General features: G+C 40.6%; 1 protein-coding gene across 1 annotated transcript in view; it reads left to right on the plus strand.

Moving 5' to 3' along the window:
* Window positions 1-212: 212 nt before the first annotated feature.
* Window positions 213-15,415, plus strand: part of LOC145431876 (uncharacterized) — a 59,396-nt gene continuing 44,193 nt past the window's right edge. Inside the window, exons 1-3 of the mRNA XM_080308164.1 lie at window positions 213-281; window positions 456-504; window positions 5,378-5,533. Coding sequence (XP_080164290.1) covers window positions 5,393-5,533 — 141 coding nt within the window. The 5' untranslated portion in view covers window positions 213-281; window positions 456-504; window positions 5,378-5,392. The remainder of the gene's footprint in view (window positions 282-455; window positions 505-5,377; window positions 5,534-15,415) is intronic.

A 15,415-nucleotide genomic window follows, 5' to 3' on the forward strand; every position in this document is an offset into this window, starting at 1 on the left:
AGTTCTCTGTTCTAGTTAACTACATTACTTTCACAGCTAGTTTTAGTTTTTAGTTTAAGGTAAGCATAACTTCTTTGGCAATAATTAACATAAAAGATAATAAAACAAAATAATCACTGTTTAATTTTTTAAAATATAATTTTACAAGTGCACGCTAGTTGACGTTTTATGATAGCTGTAATTACCGGAAGTGAAGGTCAATTAAAAATGGTGGTTCATCTTCCCTTGAAGTGAAGTCGTAGATGTGGAGACATTGTGGCAAGTTGAAGCAAATCCCAAAGGTGAATAAACGTTTTAAGGGTTTAAATAAAACGTTATTAAAGTAATCTGCACACAGCAAAGGCAGCTTTAGCTGAGTTAGCCAAACGGAGCTGTAGCTTTACTGTTGTTACAAGTCAGATTTAATTTGAACTCGGAGCCTTCACCGGATTTAAAGGTGGATTTACACTTTACAGCGAGAACCAGCCGACATGCCACCTCTGCGTGCTGGGCTGCTGTGCACAGGTATGCGGCCAAAACTAATTCCCCGTTTTCAAAGAGTGAGATTGTGGGTCATATACAGTGTGTGTGCTTTGTGTACTAGGTATATAGGAAATTCCTACCTTCATGAGGCTGAATGTTAGCTGTTTTTTGGGAGTACTTGTGAAGAGGTGTTGATTCATGTTAGTACTGCAGGCTGTAACATAGCTGGAGGTGCTGTGCTGTGCTGTGTTGTGTCTAATTGATACAGACGAGGTGGATGAAATTCAACCAACGCAGCATGTTTTATCTCAATACAGTGCTAATATTATCCAAAACTCCCAGTTACTGCCATTATGTTTTCTACACTTGTTACTAATTGCAAAGCTAATCCTGTCATTATTAGCTTTTAAACATGTCGTTTGTGTGATTGACTGCTTCCCCTGAAACTGTATGTTACCAACGTAATCCTCAGATCTTTTACCAAGGAAAATTTATCTGTGGACGCAGGTAAGAGGTGGGCTGAACATTTACAGACCCACTAATCAGCCATTTCAGCTTTTCTGGCTCCATTGTGTTTCCATTGCACTCACGGGGTGATGTAATAATATTGTGTTGCCTTTGCCCTCGATTTACAGCCAGACAAAACAACAATGGTGGGAACCAAAATGGGTTCTGCATAACTAGGTCTGTGTGGTGAGTTTTAGACTGTTGGTGGGGCTACGTGAGAGAGCAGCAGTCTGCTGTTGCTTCTGATAGATTGATGCCCCCTCCTCAAAATTCAGCTGTTTCTGAATGTAACCACAGCCCTGACAGGGAGTTGTTTGTTTGTTTGTTTTATGATGCTCTGAGCTGCTTACACTGATCTTAGAGCAGCAGTTCCTAATGTCGCCTGCTCTAAAACAAATACTATAATGTTAAAATATTCCTGCAAAAGCATAATAATATAGGCCTACTTAAAGTGCGCAAGGTTAAAGTCTATTTGTGAGCAGTTCATCATAATTACTGATGCATGAAAATCTTCATTAATATAAATGAATGTTCATTAATTCAATTAATATTGAGGCTGGTAAAGGTGGTGATTATAGCTATGATTTTTAGATAAATTGCGAATAAATAAAGTCTCACTTTGTTATGTCCAACAGTCTTACTGTGTGGAAGGGCAGATGGGTAGAGTCCCTTTTTTGTTTACATAATGTCAGAGTCAGAGACACTTTATTTATCCGCAAGGAGCAATTAAGATAGATGATACTTTGCTGACCGTACATACAATACACAAACATCATTCAACATTTATTTAATGTTTAACTTGTACAAAACAGAACAGTTAGGTTAGATTTTAATGATAAATATTTAGATTTAAATCAAATTTTAAAAACTCCAGTGTAGTCAATCAAAACAAACGCACAAAAAAGGCGACACCACATTGAGAACTGAGTTGATTTCAATCTAAAAGTTGGCAGCCGTGTCCCAAGTTAGTGCGAGTGTTGCTCACTACGCTGGTTTGCAACCTTTCCACAATACATGCTTTGATTCTTCACTCATTCTCATTTTCTTCATTCTTCATTTGACAGTTTGTGGTTTATGTTGTAATCACCTATGTTGCACCTGCAAATCAGGAAATAATGCAGACAGTGCAGTGACCTTTTCACTTACCTTTGATTTGGTTTTGGCAAAAGCAGACAGTGTGACCCTGTTTGTGCTCAGCTTCAGTGAAAAATTTCAGCCACCTGTTTCTCGCTGGTCATAAAAGCTCAGAGTAGCTGATCTGTTTTTTTTGTTCCCCTTGTGTTCCGGTAAAAGGTCCTACCCTTTACTGTGTGTGCCGTTGTTTAAGCTTTGCAAAGTCAAATTGCATTCATTGTGACTCCTGAAGGCAAACGTAAAACAAAAACAATGTCTGACAGTAATTCGAGCTTTCATTCATGTATTAAAATCCTGTGTTGTGACATTCTGGTCATATGCTGAGCTATTTTTTTCTAAACCAGTTTATTTAACATGGTGAATTAAAGTGTCAGGTCTAATGTCTGTTATCTTGTCATCCCTGCTGCCCTGAGATGCATTCGACAGGCTCTCTGACTCCTAGTCACATGGGTTTTATGGCATTTCAAGTCTCTCGTTGAAATGATTTATGTGGTCGGCACAGATGTTGCTCACATCCTGATTTTTCATTCAATTACTGAATCTATCTTGCTGTTTTAATTATGGCTATGAAAAGTCCCATATTCCTCCTCTTCAGCTGCACTCCACAGCCCATATTAGGGCCCTGAGATAATCTGGGCATGCGTGTGGCTGTCAGGTACTTGTTTCCTTTCTTCTTTGTTTGTTGTTGAGTTGGCAGTTTGTCGTTGAAGAAAGTTTCTTGTGCTGGTAGACGTAGATTAACTTGGCTCGAGCTTTTAATGATCCACACTGCAACATGTCAGGTCCTGTCATGGGTTTTTGTTAATTACGAGCTTCCTTAAAGCTGTAAAAATGTTGCAATTTAGGTGTGGCTCTTACCTACATAAGGAAAATAGTCCACTTAGTGATAAGAAGCCTTTTCCAAAATGTCAAAGCTTTTTTTATTTTTAATCACAATCACATTTCTGTTGACTTGACGGATGTTATGTGATTGAGGGAAGTGTTAGGGTTTTTCAGAAAGTAGATGCCTTAAAGTTCTGCTGTTATAAGCTTTTATATTTAGAACAAAGAAGGCCAGGTTGTAACACCAAAAAATTTGTCAACCTCCACCCTCAGCAGAGCGCTGGGCAGTGGTTAACTTTGTCCAAATAAATGTTAAATGATTTAGCCTAGTCGATTTTTAATGAGTAGAAATAATTAATCAGATACTGACTGAAGAGTTCATAAGTCATAAACTTTGCCTTGTTTTTTTTGTTTGTTTGTTTGTTTTTTCTGTCTACCTTCTTTAAAGTTTTTGGAGCTGTTTTTATGTGTGTGAAATTGCTACAAAGACTCCCTGATACACTGATGAAAACATTGTATCTCTAACCTTGTCCTTAACAGTTGCCAGCAACCTTGTGGTTTTAAGAGGTTAAATGTAGCAATATTATTCTTCAAAAATAGTATACAGGTAAAAAAAAAAACTAATTTCTTTGCAAACATAATTTTTCGTCACGTCAGATTAATTTCATTTATGATTAGTCAAAGTTTGGAGTAGTTTGTAGTGTTTACATTTTTTTTCTTTTTTTGTCCTACAAATACTTGCCGTCATTTTAATCTCTAAACTTTGTAAAGTGGCAGTTTTTTTGTTTTGTTTTTTTTCTGTCATTTTGCTTCAATTAAGGCTGCCACTTCTTTCAAACAGGGGCCAACTTGTTTGGAGGCACAGCTCATTCACGTCTTTCCAAAGTTTGTAACACTGCATCCTGTTCATCATTCTCACTTCTTTGAAATGATATTCAAAACATCCACAGAGCATTACTCTTGACAGTCAAATGGCAGCTTGCATGGCATAACAAGATGACACATCTGAGGTTGATAAGGGAGATAACAAGATGCACATCCTCAGTTCTCGGAAGTGCTCGCCAGCAGTCGTAGTGGCGCTGCACACATCTGAAGCTCTCTCCCCGGTCCTCGGAGTATCAGCTTGGCGACACTCTACCTGCTTTCCTTTCTCTCTGAGGTTTTGTTTTTCCTCCTTAAGTGGCTGAGCTGCTCTCCACATCTCCAGCAGACCTCATACATTTTTATTGCCATCTGGAGAATACAACAGGTCTTAACAATGGGGCTCTTGCTGAAAAAACTGCTTACTGTGGAGACCAACTCAAAGTCAACTTGACTAATTTGGCTGCCCATGACCTAGTGTGTTTGCATCTGGCCTAAGCATGGGGGAACATGAAAGTATGCTATAATTGTATTGTTTTCTTGGATACCTGCTAGATTGTTAAGGTAGCTATTGTTCAGTTTCTATCAGCGGGTTTTACACATACAGTAAAGGCTCAGAAGTGTTAGTAAAACTGTAAAGAAGTAGAAAAATATTATGGTAAATGACCTGTATTTATATAGCGCTTTACTAGTCCCTAAGGACCCCAAAGCGCTTTACATATCCAGTCATCCACCCATTTACACACACATTCACACACTGGTGATGGCAGCTACATTGTAGCCACAGCCACCCTGGGGCGCACTGACAGAGGCGAGGCTGCCGGACACTGGCGCCGCCGGGCCCTCTGACCACCACCAGTAGGCAACGGGTGAAGTGTCCGAGCCGGCGCTCGAACCGGCAACCTTCCGATTACAAGGCGAACTCCCAACTCTTGAGCCACGATCGCCCCACGCCCCATTATGCCTGTGTACCGCTAGCTGATGTTGAGCCATTTATATTAAGCTAGAGTTGACTAAAACGGTGTGCTTGGCTCACCGGATACATCAAGTGAAGAATTACGGGGATTCAAACCAACGTCGAGGCTGCAAACCCCAACTTGCCTGTAGTTAAGCCAACTTTTCAACCAATCCTCATTTAAAATGTGAATGTGCAGAAGGCTAATTTACCAGTCTTATTTATTAGGAGGAAAAAATAAACAAAATAAACAAAAATCATAAATGAGGTTAAACATTGTCAAACATTACATCTCTATGTAGGTGCCAGCTGGAACTGTTAATCACATTCAGTAACACGACTGCCATACGGTTGGCTTTTTGAAGGACTGCATACAAGTGGGTCTCTGTATCCTCTGCATTAAATGTCCATAATATTTCTCTGTGTGTTGCCAGAGAACTACACAAATAGACATCAATGGTGTCGTGAACAAAGTTCACTGTGATTGGGTTCACACTTTTGTTGAATGAAACTATACAGGAGGACCAGACTGAAAGTGCCTACTGTATATGTATGCATCAAGACTTTGTGCGTTTCAGCAAATAATCTTCTCGCGCTGTGCCTCCCACCTCCCCCTCCTTCCCTTCCGTTTCCCAGGAGCACCGTAGTTTGATGGGCCGTCCCAGACGCCAGTTGACATTTTGTCCCCAGTCCGACCGGATGCCACATAAAAAATTCACTCAGGCGAGAAGCCAGGAGGAATACCCAGCTCCCCCCTTCCCCCAGCGCGTGCATCTCAGTGGGGAGTGCAAGGTGAGCAGAACTTGAGCTTGTCATGGCTGCACGCCTCTGACAAACATAAGTAGATGCTAATGGCAAAATCGTGACAGAGCAGAGTCCCACCACCATATGGCTAATTGCCACAACAATATCCTCTGTGTTATTAATCACGTTTTCATAGTGTGCCATGATAATTGGAATAATTAGGAGGGGAACAGGCACTGGGACGCCTCTGCAACATCCCTTGCTTGGAAAAAATGAGAAACCTTGCAAAAAATGTGACACTTTCCTTTCTCTGTCCTCCACGTTTGATCCTCCCTTGTGCCTGCAAGTATTCTCACTCACCTTCTTCCCCTTTCTTTTGCCTACAGTTTCCTCCCCTGTTCAATCCCTGAGCCTCCTTTAGCTTGCTAATCACTCTCTTGCTCCCCATTTCCCCATCTTGTTTACAGTTTTGCAGTGAAAAATGGAGTTGATAATTAATGAATACAGTGACTTATCGTGCCTATCGTGGGGACTTTGGCTATGAGTCGTTCTGGGGTGTGTTGGGGGCATTTCAGGTAGCTGAATGAGGCCACATGCACTACTGAGTCTGAACAATGACTATTGCAAGGGGTTAACTCTTTATGGGTCAGGCCATTGCTTTCTCACTTATTTGTTTATTTTATTTATTTTTTATTAATTAATTTTTTTTTTTTTACAGTAGTGCAGGTTGCCATATTTTAATTTGGTCTGCAATAATGTGTGTGTGTGTGTAGGGGGGAAGAGGTCAGTGAGTCATAGCTGCATGGTTGTGCTGCAACTGATAAATGTTTAATACATTATTCAGAATCATACTGGTTGTGCAGGGTTTTCAGACCTTCACAATTCAATAGGTACTCCTCGAGCACTTTATAGCATCCTGTGGGCTATGATTTACTATTCAGCAAGCTGCTCTGCAGTTTGGCCCATAAATTTCCCCGTTTATCCGGAAGCAACCTTAATGCCTCGGTGATAGCCCGTGCATTTTGAGAACCTAACTCTATTGATTCTGACAGCAAGTCAATCAATAGGACATCTGTAGCATTACAGGGAATTCCGGTTGCTTGTTTTTCCTCTGCCGAAACAGTCCAAGAGAAGAATCCAACTTTTCTGTGCAGTCAGTATTAAAGATGCCATTCCTTGAGCTGCGTGACCTCCATCAGAAAAATAATGGGTGGATTGAAGGAGATACAAAGATGGAGGTCATCAGTGGGACAGGGAGAAGTAATCATAGAAAAGCGATCAGAGTAAATAGGGTAGAAATATGGAGTCAGGACATCGATTATAGTAATGATCTATAAACAGAAGCAGCTCCTGTTGTGGCTGTTGTTTCCTGTTTATTGGAGAAGCACTGCTGAGGTACTTGAGACGGCGTTGCTGTAACAGTTTTCACTGTAGGTTTCTTCGATGCCTCCTGTTGGTTCCAAATGTCTTGCCCTGACATGTGGAAACGAATCAATCGGTTTATTAATGCCGTTAGGCACGGCGTCACTACAGCAAACTGTAACTACGCCTATTTCTAAAGGGAAATCTGAATTACATTTCATCTGTAAATTACTTTCCCCATGTGTTAATACGTTCAGGATTTGTTTTTTTTTTATGCCTCACATAGTTTCACTCCAATAACAAAGGGTGTGCTTATGCATTTATGAGGATTAAAGCTTTGAAATATAAGATGTCTTTTATGTATCGCAATCATTTCATATAGGTAGTTTCGGGTAGGTTTTGTTTTTGCCTGTAGATCCTATTTTTTTTGTGGAACACCTTGAGCAAGGCCTTGAAATATTTGGGGGGAAAAGTGGAATGAGGTTTAGAGAATCACTTGTTGTATTTTATAATTTCACTGTTTTCTCTAATCACTCTGAGGGTCTCCATAATGACTAGACTCTCTATTTAAGCAATTAGCCTCTCGCGGGCACCCTGTTAACACCATTCACACCTCCCTCGGTATCACTTATCAACACTTCAGATGACACAGCCGAAGACCAAGCTATTTTTTCCTTGCCACACTTCCCACTCATTCACTTCTCTTTTTCACAACTCTCTCTATTTCTTGCTCCATCATCCTCTCACTCTGTCATCCAAAGACATGTAGTCTACACTCTTACAAAGGCACAGATCCCCACACCTCATCGGTTTTGTGCAAATACAGATAATAATTGTGGTTAAGTTAAACCTCAGTGGGTCAAGTTTAAAAAGCACAGATTTTAAAAAGTGCTGCTGTCCCAAGGTCAGCATGCTTTTATGCCAACGTGTGTCCTCGGCTAGAGAATTGTACCCTAAAATATCTGAAAGTAAAAATTTTATTTTTTCTTACTAGTAATTATCAACTCAAATTTTAATGAGGCTGTAATACTGGAGTTATACTCATGAGATACACAATTAGAAACATTAAAACCACTGACAGGCCGAGTTAATAACATTCATTATATAATTACAGTGGCAGCTGTCAAAAGGTGGGATATATTAAGCACCGAGTGAACACTCAGTTCTCGAGGTTGATGGGAAGCAGAAAAAATCAGCAACCTCCAGGATCTGAAATGACTTTGACAAGTCCAATTGTGATGGTTAGATGAGTAGATTGAGTGGGTCATCTCCAAAATGGCAGGTGTTATGGAGAGTTCTTGGTATGCTGTAGGTCTGGTACCTACCAAAAGTGGCCCAGGGAAGAATAAATGTTGAACTAGTGACAGGGCTGCGGGTACCTAAGTCGATGCATGTGGAGAGTGAAAGCCGGCTCATGGAGTCCCATAGAAAAGCCACTGTAGCAGTTGGTTGTACCTTTTGTGTGGATGAGGTCGCTCATGTTGTAAGTGTTTAAATGGTCCTATTTTAGTCCAACTGACTTTAATTCATACGTTGCAGACACTGCAACAGCATATAAATCCAAGCCAACATGACGAGCTGATTGATGAGCTACACAACTTTGTCTTGGTTGGGAGACCAGGCCTCAGCATCACCTGATGTGTTAACACCAGAGGAAGTTTGGAACTATTGTTGAGTCAGCAGAGAGTTGGTGACTTCTACCCACCATGCTCTTCAGCACTCAGTCACCCCATCCTGTAAATTCATGTGGTCTGCCACCTGCCACCTTGCTGTGGTTCCTATGCTTTCACTTTGCAATAATACCACTTATAGTTGATCATGGAATATCTAAGAGGACTGACATTTCACAAACGGACTTGTTGCAGTGGTGAGATTGTATTACAGTACTGTGCTCAAATTCTGTGAGCTTTCTAGAACAGCCCATTCTTCCACATGTTCACCTATTTGTAAAAACAGACTTCATTGCTACATGCTGGATTTTACCTGTGGCAACAGGACTGAAAGCACCTGAATTCTAACTTTAAGAGGTGTGGCCTAATACGTTTACGCACATAGTGAAGTTAGTGGTGTATCAGCAAGAGGAAGCCCTACATAACAGTGAAGGTCTGTGCGTCTCTAAAACCAACTCTAGCCCTGGCTCCTCCACTGGTGCCTTCCACAAACTTCAGCTGCTGTTGTGTTCATGGTTTCATTCACTGACCACCTGCCCTTGAGCATAGCTTGTCAAGGGGTTTAAGTCAAAAATTATCCTCACATGTGAACTTTCAATAAGTTAGGGAGAATTAGGTGGAGATATTTCCCCCGTTGTCCTTTTCCACATGTAACTCACCTTTTAATCATGCCTATGATTGGCACATTACCCCAGAACTTGATTATAGAGCAATGAAAGAAGGCAGCCTGAGCTGATGAACCAAGCTTTCTTTGAAAAGGTGTGTGTGTGTGTGTGTGTGTGTGTGTGTGCGCGACCGACCGACCGACCGACCGACCGACCGACCGATTTTTACTTGTTCTGCAATAGCGTTTAGGTAATAATACTGCTTTACGGCAGTTTCATTGCAGAAGGATAAAATACCCTGCAACACTTCAAAAAATATCCAGGGTTAGTTTGTGTCTTGCTGTGTTCATGTATCTCTACTTTGAGCATAAACGTATTTACACAGACTTACTCTTTTTGATTCAGATGAAAGCACCATATATCTGTACTGTACTTGCTGATCTTTTTTAACTTTTGAAACTAATTGTAACTGAAATAAGAAAGGCAGGAAGTCACCTAAGCCACTTGAATACTGATATATCTTGAGGTTAGTGTGACTAGGGTCTGTTTAAAAGCTCAAAGTTACTGTTGGGATAAATAAAACTGTATAGATTTTCGCTGATAAGCAGACAGCATTAAAAGGAGGATTGGCGTTTGTTAGTGGGGTATATTCTGGCCAGTCCTTCAGTTTTTAACAGTGTTTGTTAAATAACTGAAGATTCTTTGTATACATCCTTCTCTTCAGGCACAGTTTTAGCTCCTTTAAAAAAAGAAAGAAAGAAAAAAACACAAAACCTGTTGCCTTCTTCTCTGGACTTGAGTTGTTTAGAAAAATTATGGCTCCTCAGCGCCACCCACTCAGGTTAACTGAACCATCCTAATTATTTGGCCTCTTCAGCATCTGCCTGCAAGAAATGTTTATAGCCTGCCAGCAAACTCCAATCTGTCACAGAGACATCGAATACTATCTGGTGTTATGTGTTTATAGTTGTGTGTGATATATGCTGAATAGGCAGAAGAGAATTATGGTTCTTATATAGAATTAGGAGGGGGGGTGTTGCATTTCTACCCCCTGTGTTGTCATTCAGACAGTTATGGACCCAAGAATGGCAAAAAGCAGCTGCTCCTCTGACCATAAAGCCCCGAGCCGAGCCCTTAATTGTTCCCGCTCGCACAGGGAATTATTTCCACCCTGGCCCACCCTTGGGAACAGGAGATGAGGAAAGAAGAGGAGACAGTACGGTGGGAGGGGGGCAGGAGGGGATGTGAGGGATGGACAAAATGGCAGTATTGATGGCAAGGTGTGGGCAGATTTTGGCACAGCCATCTGAAGGTGTGGGTGGCAGGTTGAGAAGTCTTCCTCTTTCACAGCTCCTACAAAAACCTAAAGACTTGAGACTGAAACTGGGTCATGACTGAAATTGGGGTGCTGTATATGGATTTTGAATGTTGCATGTAGGCTGCTACTTTTCAGCTGCATGTTTTTATATTTAAAAAAGAAACAGTTTATTCAGTACAGTGCCACTGAGATATAGATGAGTCTCCCTGGCCTAGAATAGCTCCGCTATTGGCCAGGTAAAAATGTTTTAAATGGTTCACAGGTTTTATAACATGACACTTTAAACAAATTAATTTCATGATACACCACTAATGCTAACCTAATTACAAGGTACATTATAGGTTCTTAATACATTGCTATTTTTATTCTGAAAGAGTTACTTGTCTGTGCAATAATTCTTGCTCTGTGTTGGATTAGAATGGACTTGAGAAGTCTGAACCTATCCTGCTTATTAAAGATGTAATAATTTTATTTGTTTGATACAACATAAAAGCTGCACACTTACTATTTTCCGACTCACTTCAATCCTTTATTTATATATCACCAAATAACAACAGTTGTGTCAAGGTGCTTGATGTTGTAAGGTAAACACTCATTGATACAGAGAAAACAGAGAAAACTCCAACAATTAGATGACCCACTATGAGCAAGCACTTTGGCAACAGTGGCAAGGAAAAACTCAATTTTAACAGGAAGAAGCTTCTGTCAGAACCAGGCTCGGGGAGAGGTGGCCATCTGCTGGGAGGTAGACACAGTCGCTAGTCGGTACAGTGTCTTATCACCCATAGCATGCTAGCAGGGTTAGCTTTAAAGCTGAGCAGATGCTGTTCGAGTTTAATGAACACGTATGATGTGTTCCTTCCCGAGCAGTCGTAGTTTGTTAAGAAAGAGAGATTGGAAAGGTCACTTGGTGGCTTTAATTTATGGCTGTGCAATTAATCAAGTTTTAATCTTAATGACAGTTTAATGACAACAATTAAATGAATATGATTGACTGATACTGAATATGCCAATAGAATCCAAAGCAGAATCAAATGCTCCCTAATTAACCACCTGACCACGTGCCCACATGTGGTCAGGTAGCACAGGTGTTCCTGCACCGCGCAGCTTGAAGTTTCTTCTAAATCAAAAGACGGCTATAAAACCAATAACAGACTGTCAAAAACAAAAATCAAATGTCTGGGACAGCAGAAGGCGAAGAGCTTGTCTCTTGAAGCGGATCATCATCTGTTGTTTAGAATTACTTTGGATTTAAGCCAAGTAATGTTAACCAAGAAGAAATCATGTGCAAAGTTGAGTTGTGTCTGCGCCGCAAAGCAAGATAGCGACTTATTCAGCCACATGAAAACGCAACAGACTGCGTGTATAATGATTGCATCAAGGCTGCGAAACAGTGCAGTGGCTGCTGACGTGAACAGCCCAACATCAGCTCAGACATGCGTGCAAGAGCGCCGGTGGAACACGTCAACGTGTCCGTCAAGCTCACAGACACGCTGAGATCACCGAGGCGGTCTCATTACGTTTGGTCAAAGATGAGCGTCCTGTAAAGACGGTGATTGGCTAAGACTTTACGACAATTTAGATTTTTCTGTTTTTCAGATTCATTGAATTTAGGTGAATAAGGAGGACCAGTTTTATTTTGATGCAAAGATTTGTACATCGGTAGCAGTAATTCGATCAGCATCGCACAAGATGGTTGTATAAGCAGTACAATATTTCTGTCTTTCATATCTGAGAATTCAGCTGTACTTAGTAATTTAAGCTATGAATATGTTGTGCTAATTCTATATGAGGGACATACCTTCCAGGTTCGAGAAGTGAAGCCAATGCAAAACTGCCTTAAACCTTCATTCTTTCTAATGACCAGACGGAGATGACTCCTCTGGTTCATTTTCTATGACACAGCAAGCCGTTACCTCCCTTGATACATGCCCTCATTAAACATTTCTCTTTTGCATTTGCAGGCTCAGTCACTAGTTTCAAGTCTTGTTGAATACAACATGACTTTTAGCTTTAACTGTAACATGTGGGCCTACTTTGTTCAAGTTATAATCCACCCCTCGCTCATGAGTCGGTTTATAAAAAGCTGTGACGGTGATGACAAAAATTACTTGAGGTTTCAAAGATGCGACTTTGCAAACCAATAGGTAACGTCATGTTGGCTGCTGCTGCTCTTTGTATTCAATCTGTGGTCTCGCTGGACTTTTTTAAGATCATATTTCTATCATTCGTGAGTGTAAACCACTCAGTATGTTGTGACTAAAAGAGGAGCCACGGTGCAGCATTTGAGTGCATTGACTGTTACAGTTAAGCTTGTGGTGAATTGCGCACCGTGTTTTGTGCGCGTTTCATCTGTATGGTTTATTATATATGCCATATGCCTCTCTTTTTGCTCAGTGCCGTTGCTCTCGACTTTCTTAAAAACAATCTGCGGTGGGATGAAACGGAAAAGAAAATTATCTTCTCATCTGAGAAACTGAAACCAGAAGTTGTTTAGTGATTGTATTTTTTTCCTTAAAAAGATAAGTCGCTATCAAAAATCAGTCATTGAATTACAACTAATCTATATTCTGCCTACTCCTCTCTCCTGTTCTCGAAAAAGCACACTATGCTCTGACTTGTGGTTAATCACAAAAAATAAAAGACATCGGTACACTATCAGAGGATTTTCTGTCAGTGATGGTGTTACTGCAGTTCAGACTGCAGCTCCATGTTCAGTCCACTACTGCGCATTTATATCTTACACCTTGGTTCAAGCCTTGTGCACCAGAGGCCTCCTCCAGATACCGAGTCACTGTGCATCTGTGTGTTCCTCCCTCTCATCTCTAGAGGTGAGCTCTAGGTTGCTCCACATATTAGTTTGCTTCCCACTTAATGAGGCAGTGGAGCGTGAAGGTCCAAGCAATCCTAAACGCTGCGTTCATTAAACCAATGGTGCTTAATGATGACGGCAAAGGCGCCCGCGACCCGTCAGCTCCTACTGAGGGCGACCATTAGCGTTAGAGCCAGCCAGCTGGGGGGAGACAGTGGCACGGAGGGAGGGAGCTGTCAACTGTCAACACCAGTGTCACAAGGACGTGTTGGCTTCAGTAAATGGCTGCAGCAGAGTCTGTGAACGATGCTGAAACACTGAGAAGTCTTTAGATGATGCTGAAAGTTGGGGGATGCATAAAGCTACAGCTAAAGAAAATGTGAATTTTGCCAATGTGGCATTCTTGATTGAAGTGCTTGTAATTTGTGCTTGTAATTTGGAGCAGGGTTGAACCAAAGGCCTCCTACAGATACAGAGTCGCTATGTTAAGTTTAAAGCTGGTAATTTTCAAGGCTGAAAAATGCATTTAAATGCTGGTAAAACTGGAATAAGTGTTTGTTTTTTTTACAATTTAAACCCAGGTTGTTTTCCATAACTAACAACGATGAGATATGTTATAATTTCAACAGCAAAACCTCACTGGCATGTGATGCGTAACATAATCAAGCACTACGTGTTACTCTGGATGTTTTACAGATAACATCTGTGAATTCTGGCTAGACGCTGAGCCTGAAATTAAAGTACCGGTAAAAAGAATATGGTTTTTAACTTGATTTAGGATCAGGATCATACAACCCACATGGTTGTATGATCTTGGAATGTTTACCCAAAGCGCACTTTGTAAAGATTTAGACTGGAAGTTTTCAGACTGTATTGAGCAAACACAAATCTTTGGTGCCCACCTCTGAATTGTAGTGATCAAATGTGCTATGTGGTTGAAGATATGCACGACGGTTGTGTTGTATCTAAATTGACTGGCATGCAAGGTACTAATTATAGTTATATAAGTTTAGTACAAGTGTTTTGTACAAGCATATATTTAATTAAAGGGGTACTAATTACCAGAGTATGTTTTGCACGATGCTTTAAAGAACACCCCCCATCAAACAGTAAGGCGACGTGAGCTGTAAACCCGGGTATCTTTTTTCCAGATTAACAAAAGAGCTCTTTTTTTTCTGCCGTCATGTTCACTAAACCTCTTAATGTTAGCTAGCTCCATTACTACCACAATCAGCTAAAAAACATCAACTCACACAGGTACATAATCTGTTAAATATTCATCGCTGCAGTACGACAAACATTGACTAATTGCATTAGCACTGATGTTGAGCAAAAATATAGCTGCAAAAACAAACTTGGTGAATACAGAACATTGTAACAGGGACTCAGTCAGACGAGACAAGTGAGCAATCGGAAAAGCTTTGATTTTTGCCTTTGTTCAATCACGTCCTTTGCAATGTTTGCTTTTTCTCAACTGTATAAAAAAAATACACTTACAGCAGCATACCAACCTAACAAATGTAGTCTTTTTCTTGGGCTATATCATAACACAACATAAAGACTGATATTTATAGAAGCTTTAGCAATAATAGCACCTTCTGTCAACCAATACAAGTTGCTATTTGTCCGATATATTGATGTCTTTCCCACGGTCCTCTAAAATAACTTGTGACAACCAGCCAATCAGACAAAATACTGATGACTGATAATAAACTTAAGACAAAGTTTATTGCAAAACTAGTGTGTTTAACCCCAAATTTTTTGCGGATGCAATACATGATAAAAGTATTGGACCACATCTTCAAAGTTCACTACAAATGTATAAAATCAAGCACCTAGCCATGTAGTCTGTCTTTTGAGGAATGAATAGTTCTCAAGAAATCACTGATTTTTTTGCATTTTACTATAATAGGATGCCACAGACGAGAAGTTACTGAGCGACGTGGTGTGTAAGGGTCGCCAACGCTCAGCTGACTCAGTAACTGGAGAGCTCCAAATCTCCTCTGGCATTAACATCAGCACAAAGACTATGCCGGGAGCTTCATGGCATAGGTTTGCGTGGTTGATCAGCTCCTGTAGGTGTAGGTGGTCCAGTACATTCATCCATGAGGTTTCACACAATCAACTGGTCAAACTGAAGCTCGAAACAGGAACTAAAACAAA

The sequence above is a fragment of the Astatotilapia calliptera genome, chromosome 11 (assembly GCF_964374335.1).
Source record: "Astatotilapia calliptera chromosome 11, fAstCal68.1, whole genome shotgun sequence".
In the NCBI taxonomy this organism is placed as follows: Eukaryota; Metazoa; Chordata; class Actinopteri; order Cichliformes; family Cichlidae; genus Astatotilapia; species Astatotilapia calliptera.